This window comes from Microchirus variegatus (genome assembly GCF_963457635.1).
Source record: "Microchirus variegatus genome assembly, chromosome: 23".
NCBI lineage: Eukaryota > Metazoa > Chordata > Actinopteri > Pleuronectiformes > Soleidae > Microchirus > Microchirus variegatus.
Genome location: NC_139824.1, coordinates 15,921,645 through 15,944,664, shown reverse-complemented (window position 1 = coordinate 15,944,664; position 23,020 = coordinate 15,921,645). Strand labels below are relative to the sequence as shown.

General features: G+C 42.6%; 1 protein-coding gene across 1 annotated transcript in view; it reads right to left on the bottom strand.

Annotated features, from left to right (window-relative positions):
* The window catches only part of ptprdb (protein tyrosine phosphatase receptor type Db), a 94,762-nt gene that overhangs the window by 15,144 nt on the left and 56,598 nt on the right, over positions 1-23,020 (bottom strand). The window contains exons 9-30 of the mRNA XM_083909209.1: positions 21,603-21,712; positions 21,268-21,465; positions 19,811-19,936; positions 19,558-19,705; positions 18,640-18,785; positions 18,399-18,543; positions 17,523-17,825; positions 16,436-16,629; positions 15,952-15,984; positions 14,471-14,588; positions 12,722-13,309; positions 12,290-12,384; positions 11,268-11,524; positions 9,981-10,071; positions 9,370-9,594; positions 9,111-9,271; positions 8,332-8,343; positions 7,585-7,697; positions 7,421-7,462; positions 6,650-6,747; positions 3,783-3,906; positions 465-640 (exon numbers count right to left, since the gene is read on the bottom strand). Coding sequence (XP_083765335.1) covers positions 465-640; positions 3,783-3,906; positions 6,650-6,747; positions 7,421-7,462; positions 7,585-7,697; positions 8,332-8,343; positions 9,111-9,271; positions 9,370-9,594; positions 9,981-10,071; positions 11,268-11,524; positions 12,290-12,384; positions 12,722-13,309; positions 14,471-14,588; positions 15,952-15,984; positions 16,436-16,629; positions 17,523-17,825; positions 18,399-18,543; positions 18,640-18,785; positions 19,558-19,705; positions 19,811-19,936; positions 21,268-21,465; positions 21,603-21,712 — 3,503 coding nt within the window. The remainder of the gene's footprint in view (positions 1-464; positions 641-3,782; positions 3,907-6,649; positions 6,748-7,420; positions 7,463-7,584; positions 7,698-8,331; positions 8,344-9,110; positions 9,272-9,369; positions 9,595-9,980; positions 10,072-11,267; positions 11,525-12,289; positions 12,385-12,721; positions 13,310-14,470; positions 14,589-15,951; positions 15,985-16,435; positions 16,630-17,522; positions 17,826-18,398; positions 18,544-18,639; positions 18,786-19,557; positions 19,706-19,810; positions 19,937-21,267; positions 21,466-21,602; positions 21,713-23,020) is intronic.

The window sequence follows — 23,020 nt, the reverse complement described above, 5'->3', positions numbered from 1 at the left end:
TGTTTCGGCCAACTCTTGGCATCATTTTTCGAATTGTACTGACACAAAAATGTGTCTCTTCCAACACGAAATGGCTCCCAAATACTAAGTCCTCAGTCTGTGTAATATTCGAGTTTAAACCAGTTGACCCACAGTCCTCTACTTCTCCTGTCTCTCTTTATGATAGTTCATTTTCCAGCATACACTACTGTTCAAAAGTTTGGGGTCACAAACCTGCGATTTGGTGCCAGACGTGGCTTCTGCGTCGCAATGGAAAAGAACGACCTTGTCCAAGAGCTCCATTGGGGCTGTGTAGCGTTTGAGCTAAACGCATAATTGGGATTTGAATGGCTGTTCTACCTCACTCTTCTCATTTTCCCTATTTTTTTTACACCCTACCACCCTTGTATTTAAGCCAGTCCCAAGCTATACTGCCCCCTTTGTGGTGCTGCTGCTGCTTCGTTCCCTGCCTTGTTCAGTCTTACCCGCGACTTCTCCTCGAGCTTGGTCATCATGATGATGTTGGCCGTGTGCTGCTCCCACACCATTCTCCAGAAGTCGCCGAAGGTCTCGGGGAGCGAGCCCTGAGTTGCGATGTAGGCGTTCTGACGACGGTAGCCGTCGATGTAGTTAGCGTTGATGTAGTCGCTGCCCGGAACACCTGCAAACACGAGGGAGAGAGTGCAGTTTAGGGGAGGGTGAAGGAAAAGGATTGTAGGACGGTTGGCGTAGTGGTTTGCAAAAAGACCCAAGGGCCTTTCTGCATGGAGTTTGCATGTTCTCATGTGTGTGCATGGGTTTTCTCTGGGTTCTCCAGTCTCCTCCCACAGTCCAGACATGTAGATTTGGGTATTAGGTAAATTGGACTCTCTAAATTGTCTCTATGTGATGGACTGGTGATCTATCGCCACCTATCGCCCTATGTCAGCCTCCCTGCAACCCTCATGTGGAGGATAAAGCATTAGAAGATGGATGGATGGATGTGCAACATGAGAAAGAGAATGAATTTGAATGGGCGGAAATGAGCGTTGAAGACAAGAACTGGAAATACTGATAAAATAAAAAAAACACCCTCTATGATGAATGGCATTAGGCTTCAATATCTCTCTTTGTCCACACAAACACGAACCTTATATTCTGATTCACAGTAAAATTATCTCTGTGGATTATTAAAAAAAGGTTTATATCCCAGTAATAAAAAGTGTGGATCATGTGAGGTCCCGGCAGAGAGATTAATGTTTTCACAGACCAAAGCGTCCTTTACTGTTGGATTGTTCGGCCGTCTTGTTTTTATAATACATGCTAAGACGATCACGTGCCCTAATCTGAGCATACTCTGGATGTGTCTCTCTGAATGGCAATATGACTGTAAGGCCGTCTCGGTGTAAGACTCGGCTGACACGGCTCGTCCGGGAAGAGATTGTGTATGTGAGTGTGTGTGTGTGTGTGTATTTGTGAGATGTGAGAGAGCGTCAGTGTGCGTTTGATTTAGGATCAGTCCTGCTCATCTGGGCCCTAATACCATAATCCCAAAAAATCACTGAGTCACAGCTCAAACACGCACGCACACGGACGTGTGCACGTGCATTCAGCCGTGAACCTGATTCACCTGAAATGACGCCTGATAATAGTTTACTGTAGCTGCAACCAACGATTATTTACGTAGTCGATTAATCTGTCGATTATTTAAAGGGACACTGTGTAGTATTTATGGGTTTATATGACCCAAAATCCAGTTTTTTATACATAGCGCTCAGGGAAGGGAGGGGGTGAGCAGAGGAGCAGTTCGTTGTTGTAAATTTCAGCCTCTCCTCTAGATGTCACTATAAACTACTTACTTCACCTTTAATCGTTTGGTCCAGAAAATGCTGATCAGTGTTTGTCAAACCTTGAAATGATGATGTTCTCCAAGATCTTGTTTTTGTCCACAAACCAAAATGATTCAGTTTTTAATGATTTCTTTGTTATGTGGAGCAAAGAAACAACGAAAATATTAACATTTAAGAAGCTAAAACAATCGGAAATCTTGTTTTAATCATAAAAAAAAGCTTGAAACCAATTAATGGATTATCAAAATAGTAGACAATTAATTGAGTAATCGATTAATTCATTGTTTTAGCTCTGTAGTTTACATTTAAAAAGATGGGAGTCAATGAGGAGGGAACTCCTGGAACAGATTCTTCTTCTATTATGAGAACAAATCAGCGCCATAAAAATCATAGAATCCCGAGCCGTCATTACACATGCACGCACACTTACTGAAGTGACAGAGGAGTGTGGGTTGTGTTTACACAACTTCTTTTAAACGGGATGGGGGGACAGATGGTAAGAAGAGCTTTGAACATATGTTGATCAACCTCAGTCTTTAAAAGACAGCTTGGCTCAAACGCTTTGATGTGCTCCAACTTTATTGCAGGGGACTGCAGCAGAAGCACTGAGCAAATAAAACAAACTCACTCGCACACTCACACTCACATATTATTCCGTCCCTCGGTGGCTACACTGGCCTGGCAGAGACTGTGCGTTCATAAATGTGTGGAGGAGGCTGTGAGTAAAGGAGGCATGTATACTGTATATCTGCGCCTGTGCACGTCCTGGGCATGTGTTTTGAATCTATATGAGCGTATATGTGTGTGGTCTGATTTTTACTGTTATTCATGGGGTCGAAAAACTGGGAGCTGGCCAAAACCTCCGGAAACCTGTGACGTTAAATATCTGCTGGAGAGTTAAATCTGGGGTTTTGGCTTTAGAATAAGGTATATATTAAAGTAAGGTTAGAGTTGTGCATTAATTTGTGATGGTCCCCATGAATATAGTTAGACTGAACAGGCTGAGGAGTATATATGTGTGTATATAAGTGTTGTCTAAGCTGTTTTCTAAGCGGAGAGGAGAAGGACAGGCTCCAGGACAGGCGGGGGTGGAAGGGCTGCTCACACATGCTCTGCCCAGATAAGGCTCATCTGTTTGGGTCTGGCCCTCCTATCGTACGCCTCCCCGTCTCCACTCACACTCAAGCTGCCACTTTCTTTTGCCTCGGGTCTTTCCCGGCCGAGGTGGGTGAGTGCGCTTCAAATCACTGCACTGAGGAAAAGGACTGAGACCATTTTTTTTTTTCACTTTAGACCTTTAAGAAAAGATCAAATCTAAGGGCATGGATGCATCATGGAAACATATTATTGACTGGGCTATAAATAAAGCGACAGCATGATTGAGCAGCATTTCCATAGGAGTGCGAGACGTGATCTGTATCTGATCATTTTTTATCGTGGCTTTTTTACACTACCATTCAAAAGTTTGGGGTCACTTAGAAAATGTCCTTGTTTTTGAAGGAAAAGCTCTTTTTTTTCTCCATGAATATAACATTAAATGAATCATAAATACACTCTATAAATTGGTAAAAACATCTGGTTTTTAATGGAATATGTACATAGGTGTATAGAGGCCCATTTCCACTGCTCTAATGGTACATTGTGTTTGCTAATGCTAATCGCTAATGCTAATCCTTTGCTAATAAGAGGAAAACAGTTTTGCTGGTTCTTTGACCCAAGGGCAAAATGATTATTTTTGAATAAAAATCATTATTTCTAATCTTGTCAATGTCTCGACTATATTTTCTATCCATTTTGATGAATAAAAGTGTGACTTTTAATGGAAAACACAACAAAAATTGTATTGGTCAGCCCAAACTTTTGAACGGTAGTGTACGTGCAACCGTGTAAGCAAGTAATAAACACCCAACATTATAAAAAAGTGACGAAACACCATTTTAAAAATGTTCTGATTTCCAACGTATGATGTCTTACCCTCTATACTGGAGAGTATAACCCTGGAGTGATCGTAGGCAATGACGTTAGCATAGCGGTTCTTTGGTTTGTTGACCTCCAGGTTGGAATTCTCCCACGTGAACTGCTGACCGGGGTCGACGGACTGCAAGACACACAACTCAAGGTCAGAGCGAAGAACAAAGAAATACGACAGACACTCATTTCTTGTAACGTCTACCGTTTTCTATGTTTTCTTTCCCTGTCTGTCAGGAGCTTTATGTTCTGAGAAAAAAAAAGCCACAGCGGACGCGAGTGAAATATTCATTACAGTAAGGAAATTCCATTTTTGTTTTAAAACACTGAAGACTGTTATTATAAATACATCAAAGTCCACTTGTGAAACAACCTACGCTGATGTAGTGTGCACTACAGTACTGTAATAATATCATAATACCATGCACAGACTATGAGTATTACCACTTAAAGTGTTGGAATGGACATTATTATTCCTTCAAAATGCAGAAAATTGTGATGTAGAAAACAGAACTGGACAATTCCATCTATGTGAGGAGCCGTGGGCCAGCCAACATGAGATGAAACCAAGTATAATCTGAAAATTAACAAGGCTTTGCTGATATCGGGAAGGAATGCCGGGGAACGTGATATTCCAATTTCTAGAAACAACAGTGAGGTAGGGACTTTCCACTTTGGCCGCCGTGGGGAAAGATGATAAAAGCATACATTTTTCTCTGGGAGAGAAAAGGATGGTTGTGTTAGACCAACACATTAAGTTCCTGGAGGGTAATTACAGTGTAAGCATTACTGTTTTGCAGGGAGAGGCAGACATGAGGTCATTACGAGGGTCTGTCAATGCAGAGGGACGAAGACGAGGGAGAGCCAGAGCAGTTTAGCAATTCTGAATATTTTATGACACATAATTATGGTTTGGTCGGAAAGGGGGGGGGGGGTTAGGGTAAGGGAATGGACAAGGGTGGTACTGGATGAGCGCTTGTATACGTGTGTGTGTGTATGTTCAGAGTCTGCTTTCCGCTCGCATCATGTGTGTCTGATTATTACACCGCAATCGTTTCTGGCCTCGCTCGTTTCTCCTCGTCCTCAATCCCCGCTCCATCCATCCATCCATCACTCTCTCTCTCTCTCTAGCCTTGTTAAAGGTTCAGCGTCGAAAACAAAGCGCACAGTCATGCAGAGAGAATGCGAGGCTCAACCCGAGCGGTTCCAACTCACACCACAATTACACAGAGCTTCTCCCTCACTGTCTCTTCTACCCTCCTACCCTCTTTTCCCAACGCTGTTTCTCCCTAAACATCCTCGCTTCTGTTTTTCTACTCTTTGAATAATATTTCCTCCACTCTAAGCGTCTCTTGTCACACACAATCTGTCTCTCTCTCTCTCTCTCTCTTCTGGTTGCCAATTAAAGCTCCGTGTCGCCTGCTTTCACCCAGAGGGCTTCAGTGGAAAAAGAAGGAAAAAAGACAACATTTTATACCCGTTTAATAAATCTCCACGGAGTTCATTGTAATGCTTGGGTTATTTGCAACACAGCCAGGGAAATATGGCGAAATACGACTTCATAAGGGTTCAGAAAGACCAAACTTGAGGCGTTTTATTATCTCCATGTCGTGCTGTTTTTTGTTCCACATCAGCTGTGCTGCAAGAAGAAGAAAACTACCGTATTTTCCGGACTATAAGTCGCACTTTATTTAGTAGTTTGGTTGGACATGTGACCTATATTTAGAATCGCCGTCACACTGTTAAAATAATCGCCTAACTCTCAAAAGTCACACGCTTAAGTCACACCCTTGACATAGGCCATTATCTTAAAGGGGTAAAATCACATGATCTGATCAACTGAGGATGTAGGCGATTTTACCATAGGTGGCTGATGGTATGAGGAGATGATTTAGGCAAAAAAAAATTACTTAGGCGATTGTTTTAACAGTGTGACGATATTTTTGATATATTACATCAAATATATTTGCTATGTCACCTATGACCACAAGAGGGCACAGTCCACATTTGTGACGATTCTATGAAAAACAAAGAAGGCTAATCGCGGGCTGAAAGATGGCTTCTTGAACAGCGTGCTGCTGGAACGCGACTTAACGCACGTTAACGCATGTCGCGTTTCAATGACGACTGACCGGAAAAAGACGCGCGTGACGTCTTGTTTACGTGACTCCCGACTGTTAAAACGAGTCTCTAAAGTAACGCTAAACTTTAAAAACAGAGGCACACATACGCAGTTACACAGGTACGCTGCTTATTTGCAGCGCTGCTCTTTTCCTTTAATAAACAGACCGCTCCAGTTCCACTGTAGGTGCGCTAACGTCGCTAAAGGAGCTAATGCAGCTAACGGAGCTAACTGGTAAACGGTGCCTAGACTCCGGTGTCGGAAACGCGTCATGCGCTAACGTTGACGCCGTTAACGCGTGAACTAATACCCCGGTGCGACATGTAGTCCCGAAAATATGGTAATCAAGTTCCTCTTTTTGCCAGGGAGAACTTTCACAGAGTCTGCTGCGTCGTCCTTATTTTCTGATTTCTTCTCACTTCACCAGAGGACAGTAATGTGCACTTTGATAATCATCTTGCTGTAATAAGCAACTCTCTTTCTAACCCGCTCGCAATTTCAATTTCACTTCTACATTTGCACAGATAACGCGACGACAGCAAAGAGATGCGCTGTGCTTTATCTTGTATCGCTCTACCAAGACAAATCACGAGAAGACGGCGAGAGACAATCTCCCCCCCCCCCCAAAAAAAACGCGTGCTATTGAAATCGAAGCTGAATACGATGAGTCAAAGATAAATCTGCGTCAAATCCGGATGCATTTAACCCCCCAAGATAAATATTTTCAGGGACGTATCATCAGCATTCCTACCTCGTACTCTTGAGAGAACTTGAGATTGTCGTTTGCCTTGAGGCGCTCGATGTGATCTGCCATCTCGGAGATGGGGATGGGCGGGTGACTCGCCATGCCTGTCGAGCACAGAGGGATAAAAAAAAAAGAAAGAAGAAGAAGAAGAAGAAGAAGTCATTTTGATATGTGCACATTTGAACTCTTTGGGAAGGAAATGTTAGGAGTTGTGGACTGACAGAGGAGGCGTCGGTTTAGTTCAGTCTGTGATCAGCAGAGGAAGCAAATGGAAGTGTTGGTTTATTTTGTTAAATGACCATTTCAAGTTACTGAGGCACATGTCCCCCGAGTATATGCATGTATATACATACATACTGCCGGTGAAGAGAAAAAAAGCCTTAGCATGAACAAATGAAAAGGTTTTATTGACCTCAGCCAAGGATGTTGTTTTGTTTTTGTTTGTCTAACTGTCTGTTAGCAACATAACTCGAAAAGTCATGGACGGATTTGGATGAAATTTTCAGCAAACGTCCGCAATGGGACTAGAAACGAGTGATTACATTTTCTCCGTGATCCGTGGGGGGTGGGGGGGGGCCTTGGCGGAGGTCTGCGCTCTCCGAGTGCTTTTCTAGTTAATAATAAGTATTCCGGAGGCATTTTGATGAAATGTTGTCAATTCAAGCCGCTTCTTCCTATGTGGGGATGGATGGTTAGTTGGCATGGAGATGGACCAGAAAGAAAGACTGAAAGGAAAGAGAGGGAAAAAACATCTACGGTGGACTAAGACCGACTAACTTGACAGACGGCGATAGCCGCGGTACACTGATACACGGTAGGCTGAAAGAGGGGAAACAACACTGGGTTTAATCCTGTTCAGTGAAATACGACCAACGACATCGCGTTTTGTGTTTACATATACGTTATTTATATATAATAACATTTTATTTTTCGGTGCTAACCTGGAGTCTGGAAGTTGATCCGTCGTAGCTCCACAGGATCGGTGGGATGGTGAGATGACATGGCTTTGCTGCACGGGAAACTGCCCTTTCTGCCTTCGGCCTCAGCTCTTTTTCTGCAAAAACACATTAAAACATCATTTAGATGCAGCTCAATATCATCTGTTTTACTTAAAGATGAAATATGTGACATTTCGGCATTAAAATAATACTAAATAAAAACAAACTATTATTCTGTGTTTTGTTGTGTAGCGTGCTAACATTAGCCTCCAATATTGTTTAAATCTATATTTATAGCAGGTCATTTTTTAACGATTTTATCAACTTTGGCGGATTTTTACTAAGCAAACATCAGAAATGACACACTATATTCAATATTTAAACGTCAGAGACAAGTCTGGTGATCATTTACAGGACTGGCTGTGATTCTGCTGCTTTAGCTTTTGAGTCGTAGATTACCACCTTTCTTGTTTTGAAACGGTGACATGAAAAGGCGAGCGGAACGAAAAACACCACGCTGTGTTCACTATTTATTACTCTGAGTATTGACAATGTGCTTGTTAGTCCACACCCTTTAACCAGTGTGAATACAGTGTATTTAATACACTCACTGTGCAGTCATTAAAGAAACATCAGGGTAATTCTGACTCGATTGGGATTTATTGTCTGAAGTGTTGTTCGCAAAGGCTTTTCAAGATTAAAATACCCCTTTAAGGCGGAAGGGAATTTTAATGAGTGGTGTTTATTTACCTGTCAGGTTTGCTGGATCCAAACAGCAGCAGCGTAATTAAGAACAGAAAAAAAAAGATAAATCACATTAGTGTCCACTCAAAAAGACATCAAGAACAACATCGTTCTGTCGCGATCACTGAAACAAAAACAAACAAAATAAAATGAACTTATTGTAAAACAGAATCAGATGCTTTCATCCACTGTTTTAACGCGAACCCCCGCCTACATAGTATGACCCGGCGTTCCCCCGCAGTTGTGACACCTACTCCATAATTACATCCTGGCAGCTTATCACAAAGTACATTTCTGCTGCAAGTGAGACATTAATGTCTGTCGACCAGCACAGGTTACACCGGGGCTTATGAATTTAAGATTATTACCATCAAGGTTAACAGTTCTGCTTTCACTTCAGGGCCCGGCAATTATTCATGTGCATTACCAACCGCTCATTATCATAATGACCAGAAATTATCATGAATAACGCCGATGGGCGAAAAAACGTTATCTTACCCTAACTGCTCTGCGCGCTCACAGATTACACAGAAATCACCTTAAATTGCAGCGATGATTAGTAACAGATTGGGATATTAATTGTCCCCCGTTGTCTCAGTGCAGAGGAGCAATAAATATGCTTTAATGTAATGGGTTACGTTCCATAAATAATGGGAACACAACAGCCTGTTTCTGTTCTAGAAGCACATTTTTAGCTTTTAACGGCACAGAGTCCATAAAATATAATAATACTTTCCCTGAGAATGAGGACAACGGGGGGCTCGTGTCAGAGTCACAGCTCTCACCTCTTGAACAGCAGAATGGCGATGACGATGCAGACGATGAAGACGACGGCGAGCACGGGCCCGACCACCCACAGCAGGCCCTCCTCTTCGTCGACGATGGGCTTTGGATCCACGTCCAGCGAGGTAACGGGGTCGGAGTAAGGGCTCGTGGCGAACATGGTCTGCGAGAAAACACGGTTTCATTACAGCAAATTATAACAATCTTAGCTGGTTTTCATCGATCGATTAAATGCATGTGTTTCTATTTTTTTTTACTCACATTCTCAGAGAGGTCGAGCAACCCGAGCACAAAGAACACGTACTCCTGTCCGTTCTGCAGCGCGCGGTTGCGGAAGCCGCCGTAGCTTTGCCCGTCGCCGAGCGTAAACTCCAGCGGGAGGGTCTTAAAGTGAGCGCTGACGTACGCCCTGGGATCTGATTGGCCGGCCTGTCTGCGGACGCGAAGGGCACGACTGACACCCGTCGCGTTGATCTCTTTCAGAAGCTGAGAAAGAATTGATAAAAAATGTATTGAAAAGTATTAAAAGAATAGAACAGAACATCTTTATTTATTATATATATTCAGAATGGCTTTTTAAACTCCAGCTGCACTGGGACACTTTCCCTCTGTTCTTAATTGTACATTTTTATTGTTTCTTATTTTATTGGTTTTCTCTTTACTGTTTTATTGTGTATTTTATCCCCGCTAACTTACTGAGTGTCTTTTTATTCTTTCTTTTTATGTGAAGCACTTACAGATATTGTAACGTGCTATATAAATGAACTCTGATTGATTCAATGTCAGTATTACCATATAACGACCCTATTATTGTTGTATAATCAAGACTGTGTGATAGATGCTATTGGCGTTAATCTGCTACACGTTTTTACCTCATCCAGGTTCATATGATCGGGTTCCTCCCAGGGATTAAGGAACTTCCCTCGGAGCTTCTTCAGCGGAACCACCACCACATAGTAACCCCTGAAACACAGAAAGCAGAGTTCAGACTCAAGGAAATCAAATCATTTTCTTCTTTTCTTTAATGACTGAAAACAAAGAGAAATGCTAGCATCTCTGCTCACCAATTAGCATTTCACGTCTCAATCAGTTATTTTAATTGACTTGTTTAATGAATGAGTTAAAGATGCCGGTAGGCTGGCGGTTAGCCTGCTAGCCTAGCTCTAGCTGGTTAGCCTGCAATCCTGGCTCTAGCCGGGTTAGCCTTCCATCCTGGCTCTAGCTGGTTAGCCTGCTATCCTGGCTCTCTAGCCGGTTAGCCTGCTATCCTGGCTCTAGCCGGTTAGCCTTCTATCCTGGCTCTAGCCGGTTAGCCTCCTATCCTGGCTCTAGCCGGTTAGCCTGCTATCCTGGCTCTAGACGGTTAGCCTGCTAGCCTAGCTTGAACTGGTTAGCCTGCTAGCCAGGCTCTAGCCGATTAGCCTGCTATCCTGTCCGGTTAGCCTGCTATCCTGGCTCTAGTCGGTTAGCCTTCTATCCTGGCTCTAGCCGGTTAGCCTGCCAGCCTGGCTCTAGCCGGTTAGCCTGCTAGCCTGGCTCTAGCTGGTTAGCCTGCTACCCTGGCTCTAGCCTGTTAGCCTGCCAGCCTGAAACTAGCCAGTTAGCCTGCTAGCCTGGCTGTGTCTGAATCGAATGGAGCACCCTTCAGACAGCCAGGCTAACTAGCTGTTTCAAGTTGGATGCTTTACATGTATTTGTCGTGCAAACGTCAAAAAGATATCAATCTCCTCTTAAGTCAAACCGTATTGTGGTTGTGTTTTTGGGAAACCATCGTTGAAACACACACATTAAAAAGTGGTCGAGAGCCTTTTCAGTAGCAGTCAGGGCACAAACACCACAGTGTGTGTGTCCTAAGACGACAATTCACACGGAATTGCTCCATGTTGAAATATATATGGCTGTACAAAATAAAATATAATTGGCATCTTTGAATTCAGAGTGGAATAATAACTTGATCCCATAGCTAATAAAAGTTTTAAGATTTAAAAAACAGAAACAGAAAACATTTCTGAGTTGCACAAGGACATTTCGACCCAAAACTTTTGAACAGTAGTGTATAAGAATCAGAAGGATTATCATCTTTGTGTTTTCAGTTGGCTTCTCGCAGCAGTTCTCAGACCAGCTCTCATCATTCCCGATAAACCAACGAAGAAACCCACCTGACTTTGGCCGTGGTCTGCACAGTCGGTAGCTGCACGGTCACCATGCCGTCTGCGTTGGTTTTCCCTACCACGGTGGGTTTGGTCTTCAGGATGTCCGGGGCTGTGGTGGCTGTGACGCGGTGCTGGAGGCCCCCGGCGCTGTTGGCCCGGTTGGTGAGCAGAAAGGAGTACTGAGTGTCCGGCTCCAGGCCGCTGATCAGCTTCTGAGTCTGTTTGCCGTCCACTTCCACGGACTGGCCTTTTCCATACAGGATCTGGACACAGGTGGGGGTTTTGTTGAGCCACATTTGCAATATTGTTTTTTAATTTAAAGCTCACAGAGTGGTTAGTATATAGTATCCTATATGTTATGGAGGTCTACTTACATATATTAACGTGTTTTTATGGTCAAAAAATGCTCCTAGTTGCTGGAAACGAGCCCATAGAAATCTGTCCTTTTTGAAGCTCTCGTCAGCCGCGCTATTTCAGACATAAATCTCGCCCGAGAAGACAGACTGTGTTGTGATTATTTAGTACCCGGAAGTGACATATCAGCACACCCGCGCAGCTCCCCCTTCTGGAACGGTGGATGCACTGCGCTTCATTATCAAAACATTGTTTTAACAATGTTTAAAAATAGCTTCGTCACGACTCCCCGCCGCAGTTTTTTTTTACTTTGACCCAGAGTCTGAAGACACTGTCGCTCGTGAAACACCTCCACAACGGACGTTATTCTTCTTCTGCGGTTCAATGTACGCAACCGAAGGTGCCCGGACTAGTGCCTGGAGCAGGAGGATCTGCTGTTCAGGAGAACCGCTGTTTACGTAACCGGACCGGGTTTTTTCAGAGATCTCGCTGAGCCCGAGATTACAATAAAACACAGCGTTCTCAGCAGTGGCTGAACTGTTTGTTTTGAACCTTCAGGGCTTCGTAAACAAGGTAATGACGCAGATACACACTAAAAAAAACAGTGTTAATTGGAACTTCCGGTCTAGGTCTGCTTTAACAACAATTTAAGTACAAACACGTGAGAAACTTACAGTGAATGGCTGGGCAGGATTCTTGTCTCGGATCTCCCAGGACAGGAGGACAGAGGTCTTCATGGCTGCTTTGACTCTGAAGTTGGTTGCAAAAACTAAGATACAAAAAAAAAATGGAAGAAGAAAACAAACAGAACATGAAACGTATTCTATGATGTAATTTAATGTCTCTGCTGGACCAAACCTGACTTTACCTGTGTCATCAAAACACAGAGACAGTGGGGGAAACTCTCCCCCAAAACCCAAGACTCTTACCTTGATTTGGGAAAATGATGTTGGGATTATGACTACAGTGACAAGACAATGAGAAAGGACACTTAAGATGTTGTGTGTCGGACTGTGCATGTGGGACATTAGGTGTGTGTTAAGCGTGTCTTGCATCCTGAGCAATGAGGATGGGCGGGGCTGTTAGAACCCGAGCGCGTGTCCTACCTTGGTCCAGACGCTGCGTCCTAAACTGGACACCGGGGCTGTACGGCCCCGGGCCGACAGCCGTGAACGCGCACACCCTGACGTCATACACAGTATCGGCACGCAGAGCCTCCAACAACACGCTCGACTCTGGAGCGGGCACCGCCGCTTCTGAGGCGTTCCCTCGACTGTTTATATCCTTATAGAGCACCGAGTACTTTGTGATTCTCCCGTTTTGCTCAATCAGCGGCACCGATTTCCACGCCAGTCGGAGGAAAGTGGCAGAAGACTCTTCCGAGTATATGTTTTCCGGGTATCCACTCGGGTTGTCCTCGGGTGTCGTCACCTCCTTCACCGCCTCCTCCCCGTAGCCCATTTTGTTACGGGCGGAGAGTTTGAAGACGTAGTTTGCTCCCTTGTGGACGTCATGGGCCGTGTAGCGGTTCTCCTTGGAGGGGAACTCCACCACCGTCGAGGGAAGGACGTCGACGCGGCCAAAGGTGAGGCGGTAACCGAGCAGCGGCGTGGGCGGGTTTAACGGCGGGTGCCACTGAAGCAGAGCGGCGCCTGAGTCGGCGGCGCTCACCGTCAGTTTGGGCTTGTCGGGCACTGGAGAGGGCAACACAGATAACGACGAGGTAATTAGAGGATAATTGCAAAATACATTATTCACAACCTCGAGCAAAACTGCAGAGCACAATATGGCACCAAATTGCTTTTTACTGGCAGAGGAAGGTGTGACAGAGTGACTTAATGGCCTGTAATGATAATTAGCTATGCACTAGTTTAAAATCATTAGTGGGTGTATGTAGCTTTACACTACACTCTTAGAAAAGTGCTTAGTAGAACCGTATAAGGTTCTTCAGCTTGTCTCATGTCTCAACCCTTTTTGGCTCCTTTTTTATAATAAAAGGGTTCTCTGGATCAAAATGGTTCTTACTGGAACCATTAGTGTTACCAAGAACCCTTGAAATACTATTTCTTGGGAGAGGGTTTTTCAGAAGCAATGGTAGAACCTCAGCTCTTGTAGAAGAAACCTTTTGGAACCCTTATTTCTAAGAGTGTACTGTTCAAAAGTTTGGGGTCACCTATACTATTTTTGTTGTGTTTTCCATTAAAACTCAGACTTTTATTCATCAAAAGAGTTGCAAAATGATTAGAAAATATAGTCAAGACATTGATGAGATTAGAAAATAATGATTTTCATTCAAAATAATCATTTTGCTTTGGTCAAAAAACCAGCAAAACTGTTTTCAGCTGTGCTAACATCATTGCACAAGGGTTTTCTATGGTTTTCTAATCATCCAATAGCCTTCTAACGCCATTAGCAAACACAATGTTCCATTAGAACACTGGAAATTTGCCTCTATACACTCTTAGAAATAAGGGTTCTTGGTAACACTAATGGTTCCAATAAGAACCTTTTATATCCAGAGAACCCTTTAAAACCCCTTTCTTGAATAAAGGGTTTTAAAAGGATTCCAGGTGGAACCTTTATAAAAAGGTTCTACCTGGCTGGAGCCTAAAAGGGTTCTCCTATGAGGACAAGGTTCTTCGTACATATTCCATTAAAAACCAGACGTTTGCAGCTAGAATAGTCATTTACCACATTAACAATGTATAGAGTGTATTTATGATTCATTTAATGTTATATTCATTGAAAAAAAAGTGGTTTTCCTTCAAAAATAAGGACATTTGAAGTAAGTGATCCCAAACTTTTGAACGTTAGTGTATGTTTGCGATGAAAGTCTAGTTTAGATATCCTCTTACATGGCAGGGCGGTGCAGACTGTGACAGGTTTGCTGCGAGCACCGTCGCCTTTGGCGGTATAAGCCCCGACTGACACAGAGAAGGAAGTGTCTGCCCTCAGGTCTCCAAGAACCGCCTCCTGCAGGAGAAACACACACAAAAACAAAGCAATGTCAGCTGTCAAAAGCAGCTACTTGGTGTGTGTGTGTGTGTGTGTGTGTTCTTGTACTTGTGGCATACTGAGGACCAGTGAGGGATTTTAACCAACAAAGTGAGGTCATTTTTACGGAGTGAGGACATTTTGGCCGGTCCTCACTTTGTTTTCATTGAAATCACTTCCTTAGGTTGCTATAACATGCTATACTCAATTTGTCAAAAAAAAATCATATTTTGGACAACATAGGACGTTATGGTCAAATTTTTGGCCATAAAATTTTGGGTAAATTTTTATTTTCAAATTTTGGGTTAATTATTTTTTTTTCAAATTTTGGGTCAATTTTTTTTTTTTAATTTTGGGTTAATTTTTTTTTCAAATTTTGGGTCAATTTTTTTTTCAAATGTTGGGTCAATTTTTTTTTTTCAAATTTTGGGTTAAAAAATTGTTTTCAAATTTTGGGTAAAATTTTTTTTTCAAATTTTGGACCAAACATTTTTGGTCAATTTTTAAAAAAAAATGTTGGTCGACATGGTATAAGTTAAGTTTTAGCAAAATTTTGGACCAAAAAAAAAAAAAAAAAAGAAAAAGTTTTCCACCCCTTTTTGCTCTGGGGCTCCACCTGCAGACATGTTATGGTACTGCAACCATTAGTTCTTTGTAGATGACGTAGATATTTGTAATTATGTTGATTTATAAAGTGGAAATGATGGTCCTCAGTATGCAGTAAGTACAAGAATGTGTGTGTGTGTGTGTGTGTGTGTGGCCTCAGGCCAATGCAGACAGACTTTGATCTAATAGCAACATTTCGAGGTTAAACCCAAGTCAAAAAGGTGCACCCTTGGTGACAATTATGTGGCTTTTTTTTGTCGCTATAATTATCAGACAGTACAGAGAGTTCAGCTCTTTTCTTTCCTTTTTTTTTGTGCAATTAGCCGCTGCAGCTCTCTGGAAAAAAATGTACTGGGGATTCTCGCTGGTTTGTGATCAGCTCGACAAATCTCCAAATCTCATTTACCTCCACAGACACTCGACGCTAATTCACAACGGTCTCAATCTCAACACCGCAAATACAACTCTTCGTCATTTGTTTGCCCCAAGGAGAGAATAAATAAACACAATATTTTGGCAATATCCACAGATTATTCTTATTGTTCGTTTTAATTGTTTTCTCCAGTGCTGCTTTATTAAAAAAATCGTGGGCAGAATACAGGATTTCCAGGTTTTTCTGTGTTTTAAGTCCTCGTTCTGGTCCTGGGTGATTTTAAAGCTCCAGTCTCACAGGTATGACTCATCGACTGTGTGCGCTTTATTATGATTATTAGTATTAAATGAAAGGTTTACTCACGTATTCAGTTGAGTCATCGTACTGATCGTCCCACTGAACGATGGCAGGACATCGAGAAAGGAGAGAAAAATAATAGAAACACACAATTGTCAGTATGTGGGATACAAATCTAAAATAGATTGTCTTTTGTTTCAACTAAATCATAATGTATGTATTATGTATAGAGCTGTTTTTGTCCACAAACCAAAATGATTCAGTTTTAATGATTTCTTTGTTATGTGGAGCAAAGAAACAAAGAAAATATTCACATTTAAGAAGCTAAAACAATCAGAAATCTTGTTTTAATCACGAAAAAAGCTTTAAACCGATTCAATCGATCATCAAAATAGTTGACGATTAATTTAGTAATCGATTAATAATCATTCCAGCTCTAATTATGTATGTATTAGGCAGGTATAAATAAATAAATAAATATAGTGTGAGCCTATGTGTTAGTGGTGATCTAGAATTAATCACATCTAATGTTGCTTTGGGTTTTATTTACCTGCGAGTCGTCGATGAGGATGTCCTTGATGAAGGGCTGACCCTGCGGCTCGCCGTAGTTCATCCTCACATAGTGGACTTGGTAGCCTCTGATCTGACCGTGCTGCCGCTCGGGCGCCGGCGCTCGCCATTTCACCCTAACGGCCGAGGCGTTCACGGTCTCTGCGTCAACTCCTCGCGGAGGACCACTTGGAACTAAAGAATGATGCATTTTGGGACAGAGGTCAAGGATCACAGATGACGGACAGTCACGTCAAAGTCCTTCAGTGTTTAAGATGGAAAAAAGAAAAATAGATCGGTTTTGGGGGCAGATAAAAAAAAATACTCAATATACGCCTTCAAGACAGTTTTGATGTCTTGGAAAAAAGTAAAAAAAAAATATATAAAATTGCTTGAGGAAAAACATGGGAGGAAAAAGCAGTGGAGAATAAAGAGGCAAATGTACGGAAAAGATAAGAATGGCTGAGAAAAAGGATTGTTGCCAGTCAAAGAGAACTAACCCCCTTACAAAAAAAACAACATAAAAATCCTGAATGAAAACACTCCAGCCACTGCTTTGTTATCGCACTAACCCAGACATGAGCACTTGAGAAGGAAAACATTCTCAGTGGAGAGTTTGGGGTCTATCAAGAAAAAATATCACAAATTTCTGTCAATACCGAGATAAAAAGTTAACTAAAAGACAAATAGTTGCAAAGCAATCACTGAGAAGAGGCCGAACGAGTGGTAAGGCCAAAGTAACGTTAGTGGGAAACATTGTTACGTCATGCCAGGGAAATCCCAAGCATCCCCCAAAAAAGAGGGGATTACAGAAGGGGAAAAGTGAGGAAAAAAGGAGGCTGATTTGAAAAGACTGCTGCTGGGGTTGCAAGAGAAAGCAGCGGTGAGGTTTTCCCAGATGTTAGAGGTTTTTCTGCTGGTTACGAAGGAACAACGAGGAATAAAGAGGAGGTTTTTCCACACAGGAGGGTTCTGACAATGCACCGTCCTTTTAGACTTGAAGGACTGTTAGTTTCGGTTGCTTTGTTAGTGGGGCGGACCATCCTAAGACAGGTATGGGTGGGTTTTTTTTGTTTTTTGGAACATACCATCCTCCTCTGTGCGTACGAGCAGCTGCAAACTTTCCGGTCCGTCCCCTGCTTCCGTCTGCGCTCGTATCGTTATGCCGTACTCGGTCCATTTTTCCAGGTTTTCCAGCGCATACGGGGAACTCTCCAGAGGGATCCCGTCCACTCTTTTAGTCGTCTTGTTGCCCCCCGTGGTCGAGTACTGGATGGCGTATCCCGTGATGACGCCGTTCCGAAACTCCGGAGGAGGCGGAGCCCAACTTACCAGGACGCTGGTAGAGGTCGGACTCGCGCACGCGACGTCCTGCGGGGGTGCTGAAGGAACTGGTCGGCCAGTTTTGAGGAAGCACAGTAGGGATTGTTTTGGGGGTAAGTGTGTGTGTGTGTGTGTGTGTGTGTGTGTGTGACGTTGTTATTGGAGGAGTGAGGGAGGTGAGGTGAGGTTTGCCGTGGAAAAATGGGGATGAAATTGAGCGGACAAAGAGACAGAGAACAGAAGACAAAGAAACATAAAATGAAAACAAAACACTGGAGAAGTGAATGTCCTGTGACTAGAACAATGATCGGGTTTTTCACCTTTTTTTTTTTTCTTGCGGTAGAAATGCTCGAGTAATGGAAATGAATGAATGGCTTAAAAGAGATGCATTACAAAAATACTGACTCAACACACACACAAACATACCTTCCCATATCTGCTCAAGCCTCAGCGCTTCATCCGTGACGTTTATCATCATCTCTATCTACAAACCACTGACTTCTTACCTTGTTTTTTACTGATTCTCTTATATTTTTAAAGCTATATCACATCTGAGATCAGTTAATTATAGATTAATTACGCCTCCTTTTGTGACAACGCCAAACAACTGTCCGTGCAGCAGTGTGTGCAGTTAGACCTACGCGTCTGCGGCGTGTCCATCAACACTTCGTTGGTGTACGCCCCGATCCCGTGCTTGCTCTTGGCGGCCAGCTGGAAGGTGTAGGTGGAGAAAGGCTTCAGGTTCTTCAGCAGGTAGGACGCGGTCGGCTCGAAGCTTATTTTCTTCTGAGCGGGACGTGAAACGACAAGAGGACAGCGCGGACGTGAAGACAACGAACTACAGCAAATTCCATTTCCCCCCCTCCTCGCTTTCGTTCTTACCTCCTCTGTTTCGTCGGAACGTCGGTAGACCAGTTCGTATCCCGTGATCTGGTTGTCGGGACCCACTTGGGGCGGGGCTACCCAGGACAGCAGGATGCTGGTCTCAGACTTGGCCTCGCCCTTGAATTGTAACGGCTGTGATGGAACTAGAGTGACAGGAAAAAAACAAGATCCAATCAGGAACACGCTCGTCGTGATTAAATCACGTATTGCAACAAGTGGGAATGCATTAACGCACTTTCTCACGATCATTGCCCTACGGGTAGACGTGCAGTTTATGAACAGGCAAGGCGGCGGGCAACTGCTTGGGGCTCCGAGCCGATAGGGGGGCACCGGACACTCGGAGCCTGAGGGCCGTTGCCTAAATGCATCCGTGACCAGCCGCATCCCCGTACCCGGGTTAGGGGACAATGCAGCTAACATTAGCGTCAGAATGCTAGCTGACGCTAACGCTAACTAGTAGAAGCAGTGCTTCAAAGGTGCTGATGAGGAATTTCCTGCTGTGGGTTTATTACCCCCAAGAAAACTATTTAACTTCTATACTTTTTATTTTGTAGTATTTTAGTTTTTCTATATATTTATATTGTCTTATAATGTGGGTTCTTTACAATGTAATGTTTATTTTTTACCAAGTTTGTATAGGTTTTTAAAAAAAAAGTTATTTACAGTATTTTATTGTTCTTTACATTTATATTTTCCACATACTTTATTTATCTCTCCGTTCCTACAACAATATAAGAGAAAATTAGAATATTTCTGGCATATTTACCTATGGTAATTAATCGTGATTAATCCACAGCTACCCTGTGATTAATTTGACAGCCCTAATTCTAAACATTTGAGGCCGTTTTACTCTGATCCAGATCGATTAAATCCTGAGGTCTATGACGACCACGTCCCTGCACTCCCGTCTCTTACCTCCAGTCTTGGCGATGATCTGCAGGTCCTGTGAGAGCGGTCCGTCTCCTACCGAGGTAAAGGCCAGCACTCTGATGTAATAAGTCTTGTTCGGGGTCAGACCCTGAATGGTGATGTAGTTGGCGCTGCGCACCATCAGCTTCTCCCACTGCACAACAACAAACAGCCGGGCATTACGATGCGTGAACGCAGCCGTAGCAGACGACGCGGGCGCAACCGCGCAGTTATCAGAAGCAAACAGGGAAACACACACCTGGTTGACTGGCATCATGTTGTCGGAGGTGTAGTAGACTCTGTAACCCACCACCTGCCCGTTGGGCTCCTCAGGTTCGTCCCAGTGGATGATTGCTGTTGTTGTGCTCAGCATGCGACCTCTGACCTGGAGAATAAACAGGACGAGGTATTGTTAGCGAGCAGGTAGCGGCGCATCGTGTGAGACGGGGCAGAAGTGGTGATTTTTTTTTTTTGTGATTTCTAACGTTATCTTGCATTTCTTATTCAAACACTGCCGCAAAGTCAGCACTGGTCACACCCTGGAGCCCTTAGAGCATTGGTTCTCAAAGTGCGGCCCGCAGAAACATTTCTGGCGGCCCAGAGATGAATTACAGTTGATAGTTTTAATTCAGGAGCTACTAAGCTTGTCAAATGTTTATTGGACATTACTGGATACAGACCAATAAGTGTAAACAAAAATACTGGGTATATTTACCTGGTTTCTATATGGTGAATTTTAGTGTATTATTGGGTTATAAGCTGGTAATAAGCAGGTAGCTACAGCCCCCAATTACTAGCTATTTACCCAGTAAATATATGGTAACAGAAATGTGTTACTTGGTATTAACCTGTAATTAGAAGGTAAGAACAATGGCCAAAATACTGGGTAACTACCCAGTAAATTATAAAAAGCGTTATTATAAAAATATCAGCACCAGACGCTGCAGTACCACGTTAGTGAGGTGATAACATCTTTCCCCCTCCAAGCTACAGCAGGGAATCCCATGGAAAGAGTCAGTTCAAGGCATCTCCTCATCATTAACGCTTAAATTACTTTATAGTAACGCTTATATTACTTAACGCTAAACTGTAGAACTGCAATCTGGTCATTAAAATGATTACAAATGGGATTTATTTCTGTTTTTCTGTTTTCGTTTTTTTTCCTTTGGTGGCCCTCAGTCCAATGTTGGGTTCCTAAATTGGCCCTCAGGTATCAAAACTTTGAGAACCCCTGCCTTAGAGAGTCACAGTTCTTCCATGAGAAAGCTAAAGATTGAAGGAAGCCATTTTTAGCGCTATGATCCAATCGTGGTCCGAATCCATCCTGAATGTATCCTCTGATCCGATCCAAAAAAAACATATTTGGAGACGGTCATCAGATGACAGTTTTCCTCAGTTTCACAATTGTTTTTTTTACACTAATTAGTGCTCATTCATTATTTGCGGCCACTGCTCCGATAACGACACCGCGACTCTCGTGATTTCTCAACTCGCGTTTCATGTTACAGCAGCGCGAGTAGAGCTTTGATTAACTCCGTTTCTGCCGTCTTTCTATTCTTTCTGTCGCCGTCACATTACACACATTGACATCAGACACATATATGCACAGTCAGACACGAATTATGGGGGGTGTGGTAAGCCAGATCCAGTATGTGGTGACAGAAGGACGAATGCTAACGCCAGGTGTGAAAGGGGGGCTTACGCCATCGCACGAACCTGTCGAGGAGGCGAGGACGGGGCCTGCTCGGCGGTGCGAGCCTCCACCGCGTCGCTGGACGGGCCCTGCCCGATGGTGTTGACGGCCGCTACGCGAAAGTCGTAGTGGGAGTAAGGGCTGAGGCCGCCCACGCTGTAGCGCGTCGTGGCGATGCCGTCGATCTCTTTGTAGGGATCCTCAGAGCCTTTGGCGCGGTGCTGGAGAGGACGAGGCAAAGACACCACTCAGAAAGAAATAAAATGGTTTTATTTCAGTCTTACTTGTTTTTATATATATATAAGCGGTTAATAAAAAGTGTAAAAAGTGCACATGTGCTTGTGTGTCCGTCACACACCTGTATGATATAGTAGGAGACGGGCTCGGGGTTGCCAGAATCCCAGGTGAGTGTGATGCTTGTTGCAGTTCTCTCTGTGACCACCGGGCTGCCAGGAGCCTTTGGCAGAGCTGAAATAGACGAAAAAAAAAAAAAAAAAAAAAGCATCAGAGAGACGAGTTAAACGGTCTTGAAAAACAATTATGAGATAAATCGGTTCGACGGCTGAACTAAACAAACGCTGTCACTTCAAAAAGAAAACTCATGAAGTTTCACTTCAAAGAAGAGTTTTTTTCCCAGGAACTTCATCGTATTTAATCAGAATTGAAAAGCGTGTACACTGACAAACTAAATCCAGACACAGTGATAAGATCTAAGTGGATCACAATCAAAGAACTCCGCAATCAGAGAAATATGAGTGAAATATAAAACCTGCAGACAGACGACTATTTGAATTAAATATTAACATTCCTCAAACGACAAAATACTTCCTTACTTCCAAGATGAATTCAAAAGACGTTTTGATATATTTGCAACAAACTGAATTTCCTTTTCTTATTTAATCTTCATAGTATTTATTATTTACCCAATTTAATATTCACTTTGATTATTCATGTCTTCAGCGTGCATGTATAATTAGAGCTGTCATGAAAGAGAATTACTTGATTCACAGAGAGTCTTACTTTTATTTCTTTTGTGAGGCGGGAAACAACTTAAATATACATCAGAAGCCTATTTACAGACAGAGAACACGGCCTTATTGTGTGCAATATTGTGTAATATTTTATGATTATTATATTAGCCATAAAGTGGAATTATAATGACAAGTTAGCGTTATTGTTATAAATGTGAAGAATTAGTGAGTATTAAGTCAGAATTATGAGTTTTAAAGTCAGAATTATGAGTTTAAAGTCAGAATTAAGAGTTTTAAAGTCAGAATTATGAGAATGAAGTCAGACATTTTGAGTTTTAAGTCAGAATTTAGAATTTTAAAGTAAGAAATTCTGAGTTTAAAGTCGGAAATTATGAGTTTTAAAGTCAGACGTATGAGAATGAAGTCAGAATTCTGAGGTTTAAAGTCAGAAATTTCGAGTTTTAATTCAAAAAAGTTTTAAAGTCAGAATTCTGAGTTTAAAGTCAGAATTCTGAGTTTAAAGTCAGAATTAAGAGTTTTAAAGTCAGAATTATGAGAATGAAGTCAGAATTAAAAGTTTTAAAGTCAGAATTATGACAATGAAGTCAGAGATTTTGAATTCTAAGTCAAAATTATGAGTTTTAAGTCCGAGTATGAGAATAAAGTCAGACATTTTGAGTTTTAAGTCCGAATGTTGAATTTCAAAGTAAGAAATTCTGAGTTTAAAGTCAGAAATTTCGAGTTTTAATTCAGAAATTCTAAGTTTTAAAGTCAGAATACTGAGTTTAAAGTCAGTCAGAATTCT